This window comes from Nyctibius grandis, chromosome 6, assembly GCF_013368605.1.
Source record: "Nyctibius grandis isolate bNycGra1 chromosome 6, bNycGra1.pri, whole genome shotgun sequence".
Lineage (NCBI taxonomy): Eukaryota > Metazoa > Chordata > Aves > Nyctibiiformes > Nyctibiidae > Nyctibius > Nyctibius grandis.
The window spans coordinates 65790237-65803937 of NC_090663.1; the positions used below are offsets into that span (position 1 = coordinate 65790237).

Genomic DNA, 13701 nt, shown 5'->3' on the forward strand with positions numbered 1-13701 from the left:
TCCACTTCTGGCATTTTGATGACTTAGGCATTATGTAGGCTGGCAAATACAATAGTGTCACACTTCAAAAAGCCAGGACAAACTGGAAATATTTTCCTCCCCGTGGGATAAAACCTTATGACAGATGGAGGAAAAAGGTGATTAATTTATCCATTTTCTTTGCCTGCTTGCAAGTGATAAAGCCACATCAAATGTCAGGCCTTTCCTGATATACACTCTGCTATGTCAGCACCCGTGAGAAACAACTCAAACCTTTCAGCTCTTTGGCTTTATCAGCATGAGTGATAGGCATCAAATGATAATGAAAGATGGGGAGCAACTTTCCATCTCCTCTATGCTGGAAGTTTTCTTTCCAGGGAGACTTGGAGGTGGAGAGATGAGGGTTCCTTTCCCCAAACACTCTTGCAGCTCTCCCTGAGTATTTCCAATATCTAAGGAACTAGGGGTTTCAAGTCCAACAGAGAGGCAAGAAATCATTGTGTGCTTACATCATGACAGAAATGCCTATTCCAGCCAGCTCCTCCAGCAGCACCCAGAAAACTGAGAAGATGAAGTGCACGTCGTCTTCCTGGCGGCCGTGTATTGCTTTATGTCAGTGTCATTCCAGCTCATCCAACCCTCTTAAATCAGTGTGAAAAAATGTTAATGCAAACCTGGCAAATCATTCTTTCTTTTGTCTGAGGCTGCTTGGGAACGGCAGGAGAACATCTCCCTGAACAACCCCGCCAGCCCGCCTGATTAGGTCGCCCTGCCAGGCTGAAGTGACCAAGAGCTCATCGGCTGGGTGAGCAGGGCAAGGCAGCTAACGTGGGCAGATGTAAGGAGAAAGAAACCAGTCGGACTTTGGCCAGATGCATCTATCCCATCCAGGTACGGCCAATGGCACAGATTCATCCATCCCAAGACAAAGTTAGCCTGGCACAGGGAAAGCTCTTTGAGGGCTTCTTCCCCTACATGAGATGAATCTCACAGATCTCAGCTCCCGTACCTCTATCACGAAACCGTAACTCTGCTGGCTTTAAGACACAATGCTGGAATTAGGGGTGTTTTTCCTCCTGGAGAGGGATCCTGCCATCTAGGTTCACGGTCTTCCTCAAGGAAGGGTCATGTGCCCATAGAGTTCACCATGCTTAGCAAGAAACACAGACTTCATTGCTGTATTACTATTATCACTCTTACTACTCTTCTTTTTAATATTAATCATAATGATAAAACGGATTTTATGTACATAACACTCATCCCTGGAGTGCTGGGAAACAACCATAAAAACAACTTCTCCGTAATTACAACCTCCCTCCCCAAATTCAACAAACTCACAAAAGTACAAACAAAAACAAATAGTAACAATAAACCGGGAACAAGAGCAATCTAAAAAGACCAAAAAATATGAATTTGTAGCTTTTCTAATAAAGTCCAAGAGAAGTGAGTCGGATTTCAAAGGCTCAGCGCACTGTGTCATTTTTGAGATGCCCAATTTCAGGTGCTACGGCAGACCCAATGGGTCAGGGAGGAGTTGGTAAGCACCGGCATCCATCACATGGCAGCGCCAGCTGCCCCCAAGCCAAGCACATCCAGAGCTTTTACACCAGCAAGTCCAACAAAAGTGAATTTGTCTTTTCCTGGAGACTGAAACTTGTAAAATACTGCACTGCTACAGGTCACAAAGCAGAATAATACAGGAAAAGGAGGAATCATGGTAATCACTTCTCAATGCCATGAGATTATCCTTGCCATCACCCGATTGCTATGTGACAAATAAGGGAGCAATGTACCAGGTTTACATAGTTGGTATATGGCGTTCCAGGGGTAAGTATGACAAATAGCACACCAAGATTTTGTACCTGGGTCGTAGTCTCTGAGCCTGGTCCCTCAACTGCCGAGACATGCAAGAGGAGCAAATGTTCTCTTTACCCTGCCCAGCACTGTTCAAGCACTCCCTGACTGAGGATAAAATAGCTCTGACATACATGCTAATGACTTCCTTCCAGAATCTCGCAAGCCCTAGGGTCCCTAAGGCATGCAAGATACATCTGAAACCACCAGTGCATCGATAGCAGTCAACACTTGCTTCTCAATAATCTCCCCAAAGATCTGGGCAACAGAAGAGGCCGTGGGAGAAAGGGACAATCTCCTGACAGCATGAATCAAACACCTCCTTGCCCAAACTCACCATGGCTGTCAAGACCGGTGCTACATGGCACAGCATGCAGGCCACTGAGTTTTGTTACTATTAAGCTACGCCAGCTTTACAAGTAAGCTGACACGCAGATTATTTTCAGCACAGGAACAACTTATTGAGTAATTGAAAGAAATAAAATAATCCAATTCAGTGAAAGGGTTTCTATATTAAGTACATTTTACATTTATGACTTAGGCATGAGCCTGACCCAAAGCCCAGTGAAAGAAGATTTCCCTTGCTTTGGAATAAAGACCTGCTTTTGTTTCGGTGGAGCCAAGAGTGGCAGGAGGAGAGCGCTGATGGAAACCTGTGCAGAAGGAGTTATGGGAGCCCTGGTAGCAACCACAGCAGGGTGAGCAGGCAGCCTAGATATTATCCAGGCTGGGAAAATCAATAAGCAGCTCTGGCAGCACCTGTACACCAGAGTTGAGCTAATAAAAACAAATCCCAGGGAATGTTGGCCTATGACAGAATGGCTTTCCCCGAGATGAACAGCCATCCCCTTCCTTATTAAAAACATCAGTAGAAGGAAACAGCAGCCAAACTGAGCTGCCAGCAGCAAAGGACACATTGCTTTGCCTAATCTGTCCCTCCAGGAATGGAAAGAGTAATATGTTTGGGGGTGGAGGAATAAGTAAGCAGTAAATAAAAACACAGTGTCATCAACTAGCTCAGATATGACTGCTTGGTGCCTGGTGAGAGCTGGCAGCGTGCTGGGCTGGGCAGAGACTCAAGTGGGACAGGTTTGAACTCCTGTGCGTTGCTGATGATGTTCCTTGGATTTGTAGCTATCTGGGGCCGTGTGGGTTCCCTCTGCCCTTTTTCTGCCATCGCTGGTGTTGAGAGACGATTACTGCTATGACCTGGCTGTAATGCTTCGTGGCTAAGTGCAAAGGGCTACTTAAGCAAATGGTTTTGTAGATGTGCCAAAAGCATTAGCTGGGCTACACGGACTGGGAGAAAACCCAAAGGGTTCCCGCAGCGCATCTGGGTTGGCTAATGGCATCGCCTGCCACGGCTATGCAGGCATGAGAGGTTTCGAGGGGGCTTTCCCTCCTCTGTGGCCAAGGATACATGCTGGGGGGATCTCATTGTTTTAGCACCCATCCTCTCCCTCTTTCCCAAGGATGCACTGAGGGAGGCAGGCAGCTCTGCTCCACAGCAGACACAGCACCCACGGACCTGGTACATATCCCCTCTGTGCTTTGCAAAGGCGATGCTGTCACGGGCACCATCAGGTCCTAACACAGAAATAAAGAGAGCTTAATTCCCACCTGAAGCCCCTGTGCAACATCACTGTCTTCTGACTACAGCCATTAAAAATAAGGCTCAGATCCCTGAGCACTCCTGCAAGGTGGTTTAGCCACCTTTCCTCTCCTTGCCTGACCCCTCAAAGCTGCCTTTGTATTTTGCACAGGCCACACAGACCATCTTCCTCCTCCTCTGTCTTCCTCAGCAAGATGAAGGCCTCCTAGCAGAACCCTTTCCCACAAACTTCTTCCCAAAATGCAACAGCCTTCCAGTGACTGCCAGAAGCAGCGGCCAGCGCAAGCCACAGAAACCCCCATGGCTAGAATAAAGTGATAGGGGGGCAGGTGTGCACAGAGAAATGGGTACAGACCTCATCTCACCTTGTCTTACAAACACTACTGTGGATATGGCATGTGGCAAGAGCCCAGGGTTTCCATTGTACTCACCGACACTGCTGCAACTGAGATGCAGTGGAGGTGAGATTCAGCTGTGGAGAGGAGGAGAGGCTTGGGACAACAACTGCATCTATCGTCCTGCCCTCCCGTGCTGGCTGGATTTAGTAAAGTGGCACAGCTCTGCCTACTCATAAGGCATCTCCAACCCGAGAAATGAGCTACGGCGGCTGTGCCAAACTCAGTGTAGATACCTACCCAGCCAAGCTGCTGGCTTGTTAATTTGAGTTCCCGAAAAAATCTGGTCACATCATCAGCTTCTGCAGTCGCACCGATGGTCTTATCCAGCCCGGTGCCAGGAGATAGCTGGGACATGGCTCCACCACACCACAGCCACTACTTTCACTTTGGTCCTTGCGTTCACCTGGCTCTCAGCCAAAAAGGAAGAGGGTAGCAAGAAACAGGGCAAGGCTTAGTGCTTGCCAACAGGAGCTATTTGAATTGTGCATTTTAGGACAGGGTACGAGGAAACCCTGTGGCGTGATGCTGTCCTCATGCTCTCTGGCACAGCTCCTTACTGTGCAACTAGCCCTGGCTCACAGACCGGAGAGTCAAGAAGGGCAATGCTAAGCAAATATGTACCCATTGAACCGGGGGAAAGAAAGCCGTGGCTAATAAGCTCCTGTGTGCTCAAATTTCTGACACCTGTAAGCGCTGAGCTAAGAAACTGAAAATTGAAGGGCTCAGAGTACATCTTTCTGAAGCCAGGCTCTAGATGTTTTCAGGTTGGACACCCAAAAGTGGCTACCTGAGAAGATCTGGGTCAATGCTTCGGGGAATGCACAGACAAGGACCAGTGAGACTCCCACCCAGCAGAACTAGAAACAGTAAGACACAACTAGGGCACAACCCAAAACAACGTGTGTCAAACTGAGGGTGGAGAACTCAAGGAACTCCCTGGAGTGACTTACTGCCCACCTAGACAAAAAGCACAAGGACTGCTACCAGGTATAACTCTGAATTGACCCTATACGCATACATTACTTGACCTAACAGGTTTATGATCTAAGGTATAACCAAACATGCTGTTCACAACTCCTTGTTCTTGGAGGTCATTGAAGTCACAGATTTCTCTTTCTAACACAAGCTCAAATACTGCTATATTTTGAGTTCTAAAATCTCACTGAAGACAAGCACATTTAATAACTTCTCTGCTTAATTAAGACTGTTCTTATTTAATTACATACTAGAATAAGTTACTTTTTGCAACATATATCTTTTTTTTTTGAGAATTAACCCCTTTGATAGTACAAAATGATTTGTCTTGCAAAATTCATTACATAGCGGTTTCAGTAATTTAATTCTGCAGTTATGGTGTTTTTGCAATCCTGCACCCACTTCTGCTTTCATTCACTGCTGTTCAATCCCACAAGTGCTAATACATGGATAAGCCAGCACTGCAATAACTTCAGCTTGCTCTTTATATCTGAAATGGCTGTATTGCTTTAGGCAATGGACCACTGCATTCCATTTAGACTTCATATCTTTTTATTCCTTTCTCTCCTTAGCTTGCCTTATGCTTCCATTCTGCAAATAATTAGCATGGTGTAATGTATCTGTGGTATGGAATAACATCTGAAAGCTTCCGATTAATTGCTACAGTTAAAATACCTTTCTTTTCCCCCCCCCTTTCTCTCTTGTTTTATTTATTTATTTATTTTAAAAAGAAGAGTAAGCTCTGGCGTTCACTACATCCTGATAAGCAACATTTATTTACCCTGAGGTACCTTTGCTTATTCTGTTTTGGGTGTTTTTTTTAATTGCATTTTCCCACCAGCTCTGAACCTGTCTTCTGTCTGCATATTTTCCCCATGGCACATTTAAGATGCATCTGCTATAATTCACACGATGCAAAGCACAAGCTTATATGAAAAACAGCTTGTAAATTTTGAATAATTCTACAGCAATTGCATAGGTAGAATGGCTTATTTAACTACGGGCTTTGTCTCATGGCAAGGGAACCACCATGGTTTTATAGCATTTAAGGGTCATAACAAATATCCTGCCGATTCAAACAATTGATAGATATTTAACATAGATCTTATCTATGTTAAATGTATCTCATAATTTAACAGAATATCTATAAGAATGTAATAATTTTCCCATAACATAGGCCAAATTAACTTCTTAGCTGATGAAAATAGTAAGTTGTTTCCAAGTCTTAAAATCTCTCTCCAAAGAGAGGTTTTCATTTTTCCTGGTAAATTGTCAGAAAGGGCAATGAGCACTGCAGATCTGTAAGGTCATCCCTTGTCAGGAGGATGCATCAGCAAAGTCCAGTTCACAGGTCATTACGGCCCTGCTGTTCTCTTCCCATGCTAGCTAAAGCTCTTACAGAAGCTGGAGGGGTACCTGCGGGTGCGGGTCCATTGCTCTTCTCAGCAGTTATGCATCCTGCCTGTGTGCACAGCAGGCTCTTGGTCTTGGGCACCGTTATTTACCCCACTGAATTACATGGGTGAATAAGGAACTCTGGGCCCAACTAATTTTAACAGGCAGAAAGCATATTCAAAATAAAATCTCCTCCTCTTAATTGGGTACTGTCCTGTTAAGACTGGAATTGATCCCAGCAACTTCTACTCTTGAAGCACACCAATAAATCCGTGCCGCTGTGGTCAGCCAATGTCATTTTCTGTCCCTTTGGACAAAGACATATTGCTGTTTCACGCTAGAGAGTCAGACGACCATCAATCACCTCCTCAGCAGCGCTACCTTCCAGCTCCGCCTTGCCACATATGCTCTGCTAATAATTAAATCCCAGCCTGTAACTTGCAGAGCAGCCACTGAGGTCTCCTCTGGAGAACACGCTCTTTTACCATGCTACCAGGGAGGGAGAGCATTCATGACCAGAACTGACACTTGTCAAATTGGTGCTGGCTTTTGATTAAGGAGCAGGACTCCGATGTCCGCTCCCCACGATGCCTGGTGTTCAGTTTCATCAGGTAGGGTGCTGTGGATACTCATTACACCAAAGGATGCTCCCTATGGATCCAAAAATCCGACAAACTGAAGTCAGTAAACTACAAATCTCAATTACAGGAGAAAATTATTCCTGTTGCAAAATTCCCAGAATATTATCAATTATTGTGTTTATGACAGCACTCTTTAGGGATCCTAGTCACTGGCCAGAACACTGCTGTAACAGGTCCTACACAAGCATGCAACATCCTTTCCCCAAGAAGACTAAAAGGTCATTGAGGCAAGGAATGCCTTTTTGTACAAGACCCAAGACAATAAAATGGCTCAAAAGCATGCCTGCAAGATATGAGTGTAAGTCAATGAACAACAACAACCCCCATTTATTTTTAAACCTCCACCTTTCCAAACCAGCAGGTATATTGCTGCCAAGTCTTTAAAATCAACTCATTGCAATGGCATAAGGAATGTCATACAAGCCACCTCCCAGATCTGCCAAGAGCCACATGGCCAGCTCCACCAGAAGACTGGAGTGGGATGGTGCCACCAGGAACAGCAAGGTGATGAGCAGCTGGAGGAAAGATTTGCAGATGTTTGCAGGGTACGCACCTGCCTTTGCTCTCAGACCAGGATGATCACTAAAGCGAACATGACAGGAAGCTGTCCACTTGCATCAGAGTCAACAAAGTGGAGCCAATTTGGCTCTTACAGCAATGATACTTTGGCTGTAGCCAAATGATAAAACATGATCTAAAAATCTTGAGGGCACACACAGAAACACTCAGTGGCTAATAGCACACTGGCTTGGCACTCGGGAAGCTTCCAGCTGTAGTTCTTTCCAACCTGTTGGCTGAGCATGAGCAAGCAAGGGTCTCACATTCTCTTTCTACAAGATGAGGTAACACCAGCGCTACTAGTCTAATAAGGTTTGGGTGAAATGCCGTGCAGATGAGGCTGACCTACTTGCAGTTCGGGAAGAGGCTTGTTTAGCGCTAGCCTGTATCTGCACCACACAGTAGGGATCGCCCTCATTCACATCAGTGGAGTGGAAAGCTATCTGCATTTCCCAGATGCAACCTCTGACTTCAGTGACTCAGGTATATCTGTTAACTCCAGGCAGGTGGTAACGAGCCAAACACACACTTCTTTCGAAAATTCAAGCAGTTGTAGGAAACTGGCAAAAACAGACTTGGACTGCAGAATGCCATCAACCTGTAAACATGTGCTCTGAATAGGTCATTTCTTCTGACATCTCCCAGGATAATGCCACAGATATTTAACAGCATGTCTCCTGGACCAGAAGCGACTCCTGCAGAATACAACGGATACGTCATATCTATCCTGCCCGTCTCAGCTGGACCCAGCTGTTGTGGCAAATGTGCTGCCAGGCTCCCATTTCTTTTTTTGCAGAGCTTTGGTCATGGATGACAGTGCTTTAATGTATATTTTTATTGTGGCTCTTCACATTCCTCTTCAGATTATCAAGTGAAACAAAAATATACAAAGGAGTGACGCTGGAAGACTATTTGAGAAAAAGTATTTTAAAACCATAATAGCTTTTGTGGTTATGCAGCCACAGAAGTGGCTCTGAAATGTTCTGCCGGCATGGAAGATGTCAGATCCGTATCTAGCTCAGAGCCCTGGATTCTGCTGCCGTGCCAGGCACATGAAATGGAGACACTGCAACACAGAAAATCACTAGGCCAAAATCTTTTGGGTATCAGAGCCTTCTCCTTTTCTTTCTACACTAGCTGAGACTGTTCTCAACCAAAGACAGCCACGACAGCTCAAGAAATGGAGGAACATCTCAACCACTCTCCTGCTCTTGAATAAAACCTCAAATGTGCATTTCAATCCCCAAGCCACTGCCACCATAAGGAACATCTACTTTCAGGAGTGACTTCGTCAGCTCCAGTTGGGATAGCCATGTGGGAAGCCAGTGTGCTGGGTTTGGCTGGGACAGAGTTAATTTTCTTTGTAGTAGCTAATATGTGGCTATGTTTTGGATTTGTGCAGAGAACAGTGTTGATAATACAGGGATGTTTTCGTTACTGCTGAGCAGTGCTTACACAGAGTCAAGGCCTTTTCTGCTTCTCACATTACCCCACCAGTGAGTAGGCTGGGGATGCACAAGAAGTTGGGATGGGACACAGCTGGGACAGCTGACCCCAGCTGACCAAAGGGATATTCCACACCATATGGCATCATGCTCAATATATAAAGATGGGGGAAGAAGAAGGAAGGGGAGGACGTTCGGAGTTATGGCATTTGTCTTGCTAAACAACTGTTGTGTGTGATGGAGCCCTGCTTTCCTGGAGATGGCTGAACACCTGCCTGCCATGGGAAGTGGGAAATGAATTCCTTGTTTTGCTTTGCTTGTGTGTGGGGCTTTTGCTTTACCTTTTAAACTGTCTTCATCTCAGCCCATGAGTTTTCTCTCTTTTACCCTTCTGATTCCCTGCCCCATCCCAGCGGGAGGGAGTGATCAAGTGGCTGTGTGCTGCTTGGTTGCCAGCTGGGGTTAAACCACGACAGCTAGAATTACACCATGGACCTAAATGCAGGCAAGGGAAGTAGCTGGTGGTGTACTGGCCTCAGGTAGATGTACAGTCTATGCAGGATGGTATAAGGAGCTTCCCTTTTATGTGTAGCTCGCTGTCACATACTGAGATGCAGAGAATATACTTTTTTCTCTGAGTTGGAAGCTGGAAAATACTTTTGGCTCCACAGATGCACCTCACACAAACATGTGCGGCAATGTATCTGCAGCTGCTGCAAGCAGAACGCACAACTTGCACCTCACGAGGCAGGCCCTGCATGCTTCTGTCCCATCACCCAGCGTGCTCACTACTCCCTGGCGGCACAGTGAGGACCCCATGAGCAAGGACCCAGCCAGATGTTCTGCACCAGTAAGCAAAGGATGTGACAACAGCTAACTCTATGCACTTACCATCCTCAGCTCAGAGCTGCCCAAGCCAGGAGCTCAAGACAGGCTTTGCATTGGTGTGACTATCTCCTTTTTCAACATATAGCAGAAGGAGGATTTATACCAGATGGTTTCTACCGTTAAGAGTTACTGTCACACAGCAATATCCCTGCTCAGCTCCATTTGCAGTAACAAAATGGTGTTACATTGGCCACTTTTCCTGCCTAGTGCATTGTCAGCCTGTGAATCTGCAATGCCTACCTTAACTTCCACGTGTGCCATCAGGACCGCAAAGTTGGTTAGGTGATTGCAGGAGCATGTGGTGTGCGTCTTGTTAGTTGTCAGGAGGCGACATCCCTGGGTGGACCAATACCCTGTCATTGTACGCTTTGTATAGCTCCAGAACGAACAGTTTGGATTGAAATTTTCTTCTGACTGCTGCAGGGAAGAAATGAATAAATGCAATAAAAATGATAGGGTTTCAGAGATTTTTAAATGTACTATTTTTTTTTCCCAGAGGCATTTTGTAACTCTCAGACTTTAATTTTGGATAAACAATCAGCAGTGGTTTATACGTCAAGTATTACTTGCAGATACCAGAGAAAGTTAGATTGCTGCTGCTCTCTTTGCTAAATGCAAACTTAGTTCTTTGTTCTTGATTAATTTCAGCCATAGACTAAATCCAGCTCTTCAAAACCAGATTGCTTCATTTGCATTGCAGAGCAGAGAAATTAATTGCTTTAAGCAATCAACTTCTGCAATGACTGTGTTTGGCTAACAGGAGGACTAGCTGTCCTCTTTCACTATAATTCCACTTTCCTCTAATATCCCCTGCCACCATGATAAAATAATATTATAGTCTATTCTAATATATTGGTAGTTTTTAATTACAGAATGACATGTGTCAGCAACTGAGCAATGGGCATCAGCTCAAAGGAGACTTTCTTTACTTTTATTAATGCAATGTAAAAGAGACATTCTCCATAAATAACACAAAGTGCAAAGGAACAAATGTATAATTCAAAATCTAATCAAGGACTGCTGGGGGCCTCACATCAGCCAACTTTTCATCACTTTGTTTTAGAAATTGAAAAAAAAAGAAGTGCTTTTTGAACTCACTCACCTTGATGTGCTTGACAGTAAACACCACGGGATCAGCTAGGTAAACCTTATTGCTGAACTCTTTGTTTATTGCTGCCGTGATGACAGGGGAGTTGACAATGACGGAGTGATTAGTTGACATTGCTTCTGTTCCCAACTTCATGCTGGCGTTCTCCGTGGAGAGATAGGTGCCCAGGTTGTTGTACAGCACAAAAGCCACCCTGATTTCACCTAGACGAGCAGTAAGAGGTTAGATATCCATGTCAGAGCACTGGGGTTTTTTTTAGATGACAAATCTCTTCTTTGAACCAACTTAAAAACTTCTCTGAGAAAATGTGAAAGGACCAAGATGGGGCATATGAAAACTCACCTCCTCCTGCCAGTCCCAATGAGCACCACGAGGTGCAACAAGCGGCCCATGGATAAGAAGGGCAGCACTGCCTCTCTCAAAACAAACTTTTATAAGCAAACAGGTTGGCAGAAGACAAGACAGAGAAGGTGGGCTTATTTTTGGCATCAGTGGGTGTAACTGGTTCCAGAGAAAAGAGGTCAGGTGGCTCATTTCCCACTCGACATAACATTTTGTTCTCCAGGCTATGCTTGGGAAACATGTTCCATTCTGGCCTGTCATACAGATGCAGTATAAAACTATAATTTAGTCCATTAATAAATTAAGACTACCTCAGAGAAGTGTGGGGACAAATCTGGGAGAAGGGATCCAAAACTTTCCAACACAGTTCCAATCTCACATGAAGGGTAAAACAAAATTTCAGAAATTTCATTTAAAAATATATTTATTTTCTTAATTTGCCAATCAGAGATCCCCTCTTCCACAGAAAAAAACACCATTAGGGAGCCTGCAGAAAACTCAGGCTACCAGCCAACTGTTTTTAACTGAAACCATCCAGTTTGCCTTCTGTTTTGCACATTATTTCACAGGCTATAAATAAGAACTGAATGTGATTAGTTCACCTTTACATGTATAAGTTGTGGGGAGGTTTTTTCTTTCTTTCTATAGGCATCACCCCAGCTTCTGAGGAAGGTGAAGCACTGATGACTCCAAAGGTCCCTCCCAACCTAAATCCTTCTACGATAATTTTATTTCTAGCTCTTTGGTGACCTCCGGGCGGGTGCCAAGCTGGTGCAAATTGATGGGGCTCTCCTGATTTGACCAGAACTCCAGTGATACCATGCTTAGAAATAAAGACTTCCCCTTCCTTGCTGCCAACACAGTTTCTCTTTCCCTACAAACCTCCAAAGCCCGCTAGTGGCATGAAACTCCTGCCCCACTGGAGTTTTGCTATGCATCTTGGGTTTTACACTGTCTCTAAAAGAAATACTTCTCTTCAAATCCTACATGCAAAAGTACCAAACTCCATCAAGAAAGCCAATGGCGGAACTTTCATTCTGAACCACCAGACCAAACTCTTCTCTCAACAGTTGTCAGAAATTTTGGGCAGTTTTAATGCATCTGGTCTGGTTGTAATACTGCCCTATCACTCCATGTTTTTCCTGCAGTGATCTAAGCCCATACTAGAGTGCTCTCTGCCTGCCCACAGGTTAAATTTTAACTCAGAAATAGAAGCATGTTAGGCCCATTAGTAGAAAGCCTGAGAGTTTGAAGTTGGTCTATAGTGGGGCTGTAGAGATCAACAAACATGTCTGCTGAAATTCCCGGTCTGGAAATAAATGTCTTGGCAGCATGAAGACCATTCACATACAACATCATCTTTAATGTATGCTGTATCAGGAGGTTCATAAGCCTCAGAAGAGAAAGGCACGAAGATTTAGACTCATAACAGTTAATCAACCTTTTCTGCCATGATGGCTCATTATTAATATTTGTTACTAATGTTCCTTCCCTCTTTTCAGATATTTATATAGTGCCCCACTGTGAAGCAGTTTACTCAAACAAGCCTCTTATCCCATCTGAAGCTTCCTACTGCAGACAACAGCAGTTAAAAACACTTCTCTGGACGCAGTGCTGTGTCCCAATAGCCACATCATTCAAGGATCTGATGCATTTTTAATAGCATATAATACTTTTGAAGGCTGTGAATCACTTAGCAATATAATACATTCCCAGTCAGGCAACTTAGCTTGTGGTCAAGGGCATGAGCAACTGATGCTACTGTTAATTTAAATATCAACATAGCGATTAATACTATACTTGCAACTTGTTAAACACAAAACAATGACTTAAGCACAGCTGATTCATGAGGCCGGTGTGGCTGGAGGTGCTGGACCTACCATTTCGACCGTTTTGTTTCAAGGTATTTGCTGACAGCTGAATGGCACTCCCATGGCCCGTGTTCTGGGGAAACTTCAGATCTTCAAGATTCCCATCTGTGCTTAGTCTCGCTACTTCCAGCTCTGTTTGCAAGGGAGACCGACACTAAGAAAAATCGCTACCGAAATAATCTTTGACACGATACTTCAAAGCTACAAAATAGTGTTACAGACCATCTGAAAGCAGAGGAGTCAACTTAAAATATTTCATGCTAGACTCTGTTTGGGCTCCTATTTCTTTTTAAATCTTTGCCCTGAAGAAGTTTTAGATTTAATTAAAAAAAAAAAGGGCAAATACATTCTACTCTCTGTGGAAGACAAAAGACAACCAGTTCCTGTAAACAAGAACCTCAGGATATTAAGCACAATGGTTAAAATGAAAATCTGAAAATGCTAGTTCTTTGCCACTGGCGATTGGTACTTTCTGTAAATGTTATCAGTGCTCGGGATCTGTATTCATAGAAATAGAAAGAAGAGCTGTTCTCATTCTACATATGCACAGTGGGAGTGCTGGTGCTTTCCATCATGCTTGTTTTTTAATTAAAATCAACAATCAGCCAAATAAAGACACAAATTTGTACGAAAAG

General features: G+C 44.3%; 1 protein-coding gene across 1 annotated transcript in view; it reads right to left on the reverse strand.

The window, feature by feature from the left end:
* The window catches only part of ADGRL3 (adhesion G protein-coupled receptor L3), a 348528-nt gene that overhangs the window by 60738 nt on the left and 274089 nt on the right, over positions 1–13701 (reverse strand). Inside the window, exons 12-14 of the mRNA XM_068404345.1 lie at positions 13076–13198; positions 10848–11056; positions 9986–10162 (exon numbers count right to left, since the gene is read on the reverse strand). Of these exons, the coding sequence (XP_068260446.1) occupies positions 9986–10162; positions 10848–11056; positions 13076–13198 (509 nt within the window). The remainder of the gene's footprint in view (positions 1–9985; positions 10163–10847; positions 11057–13075; positions 13199–13701) is intronic.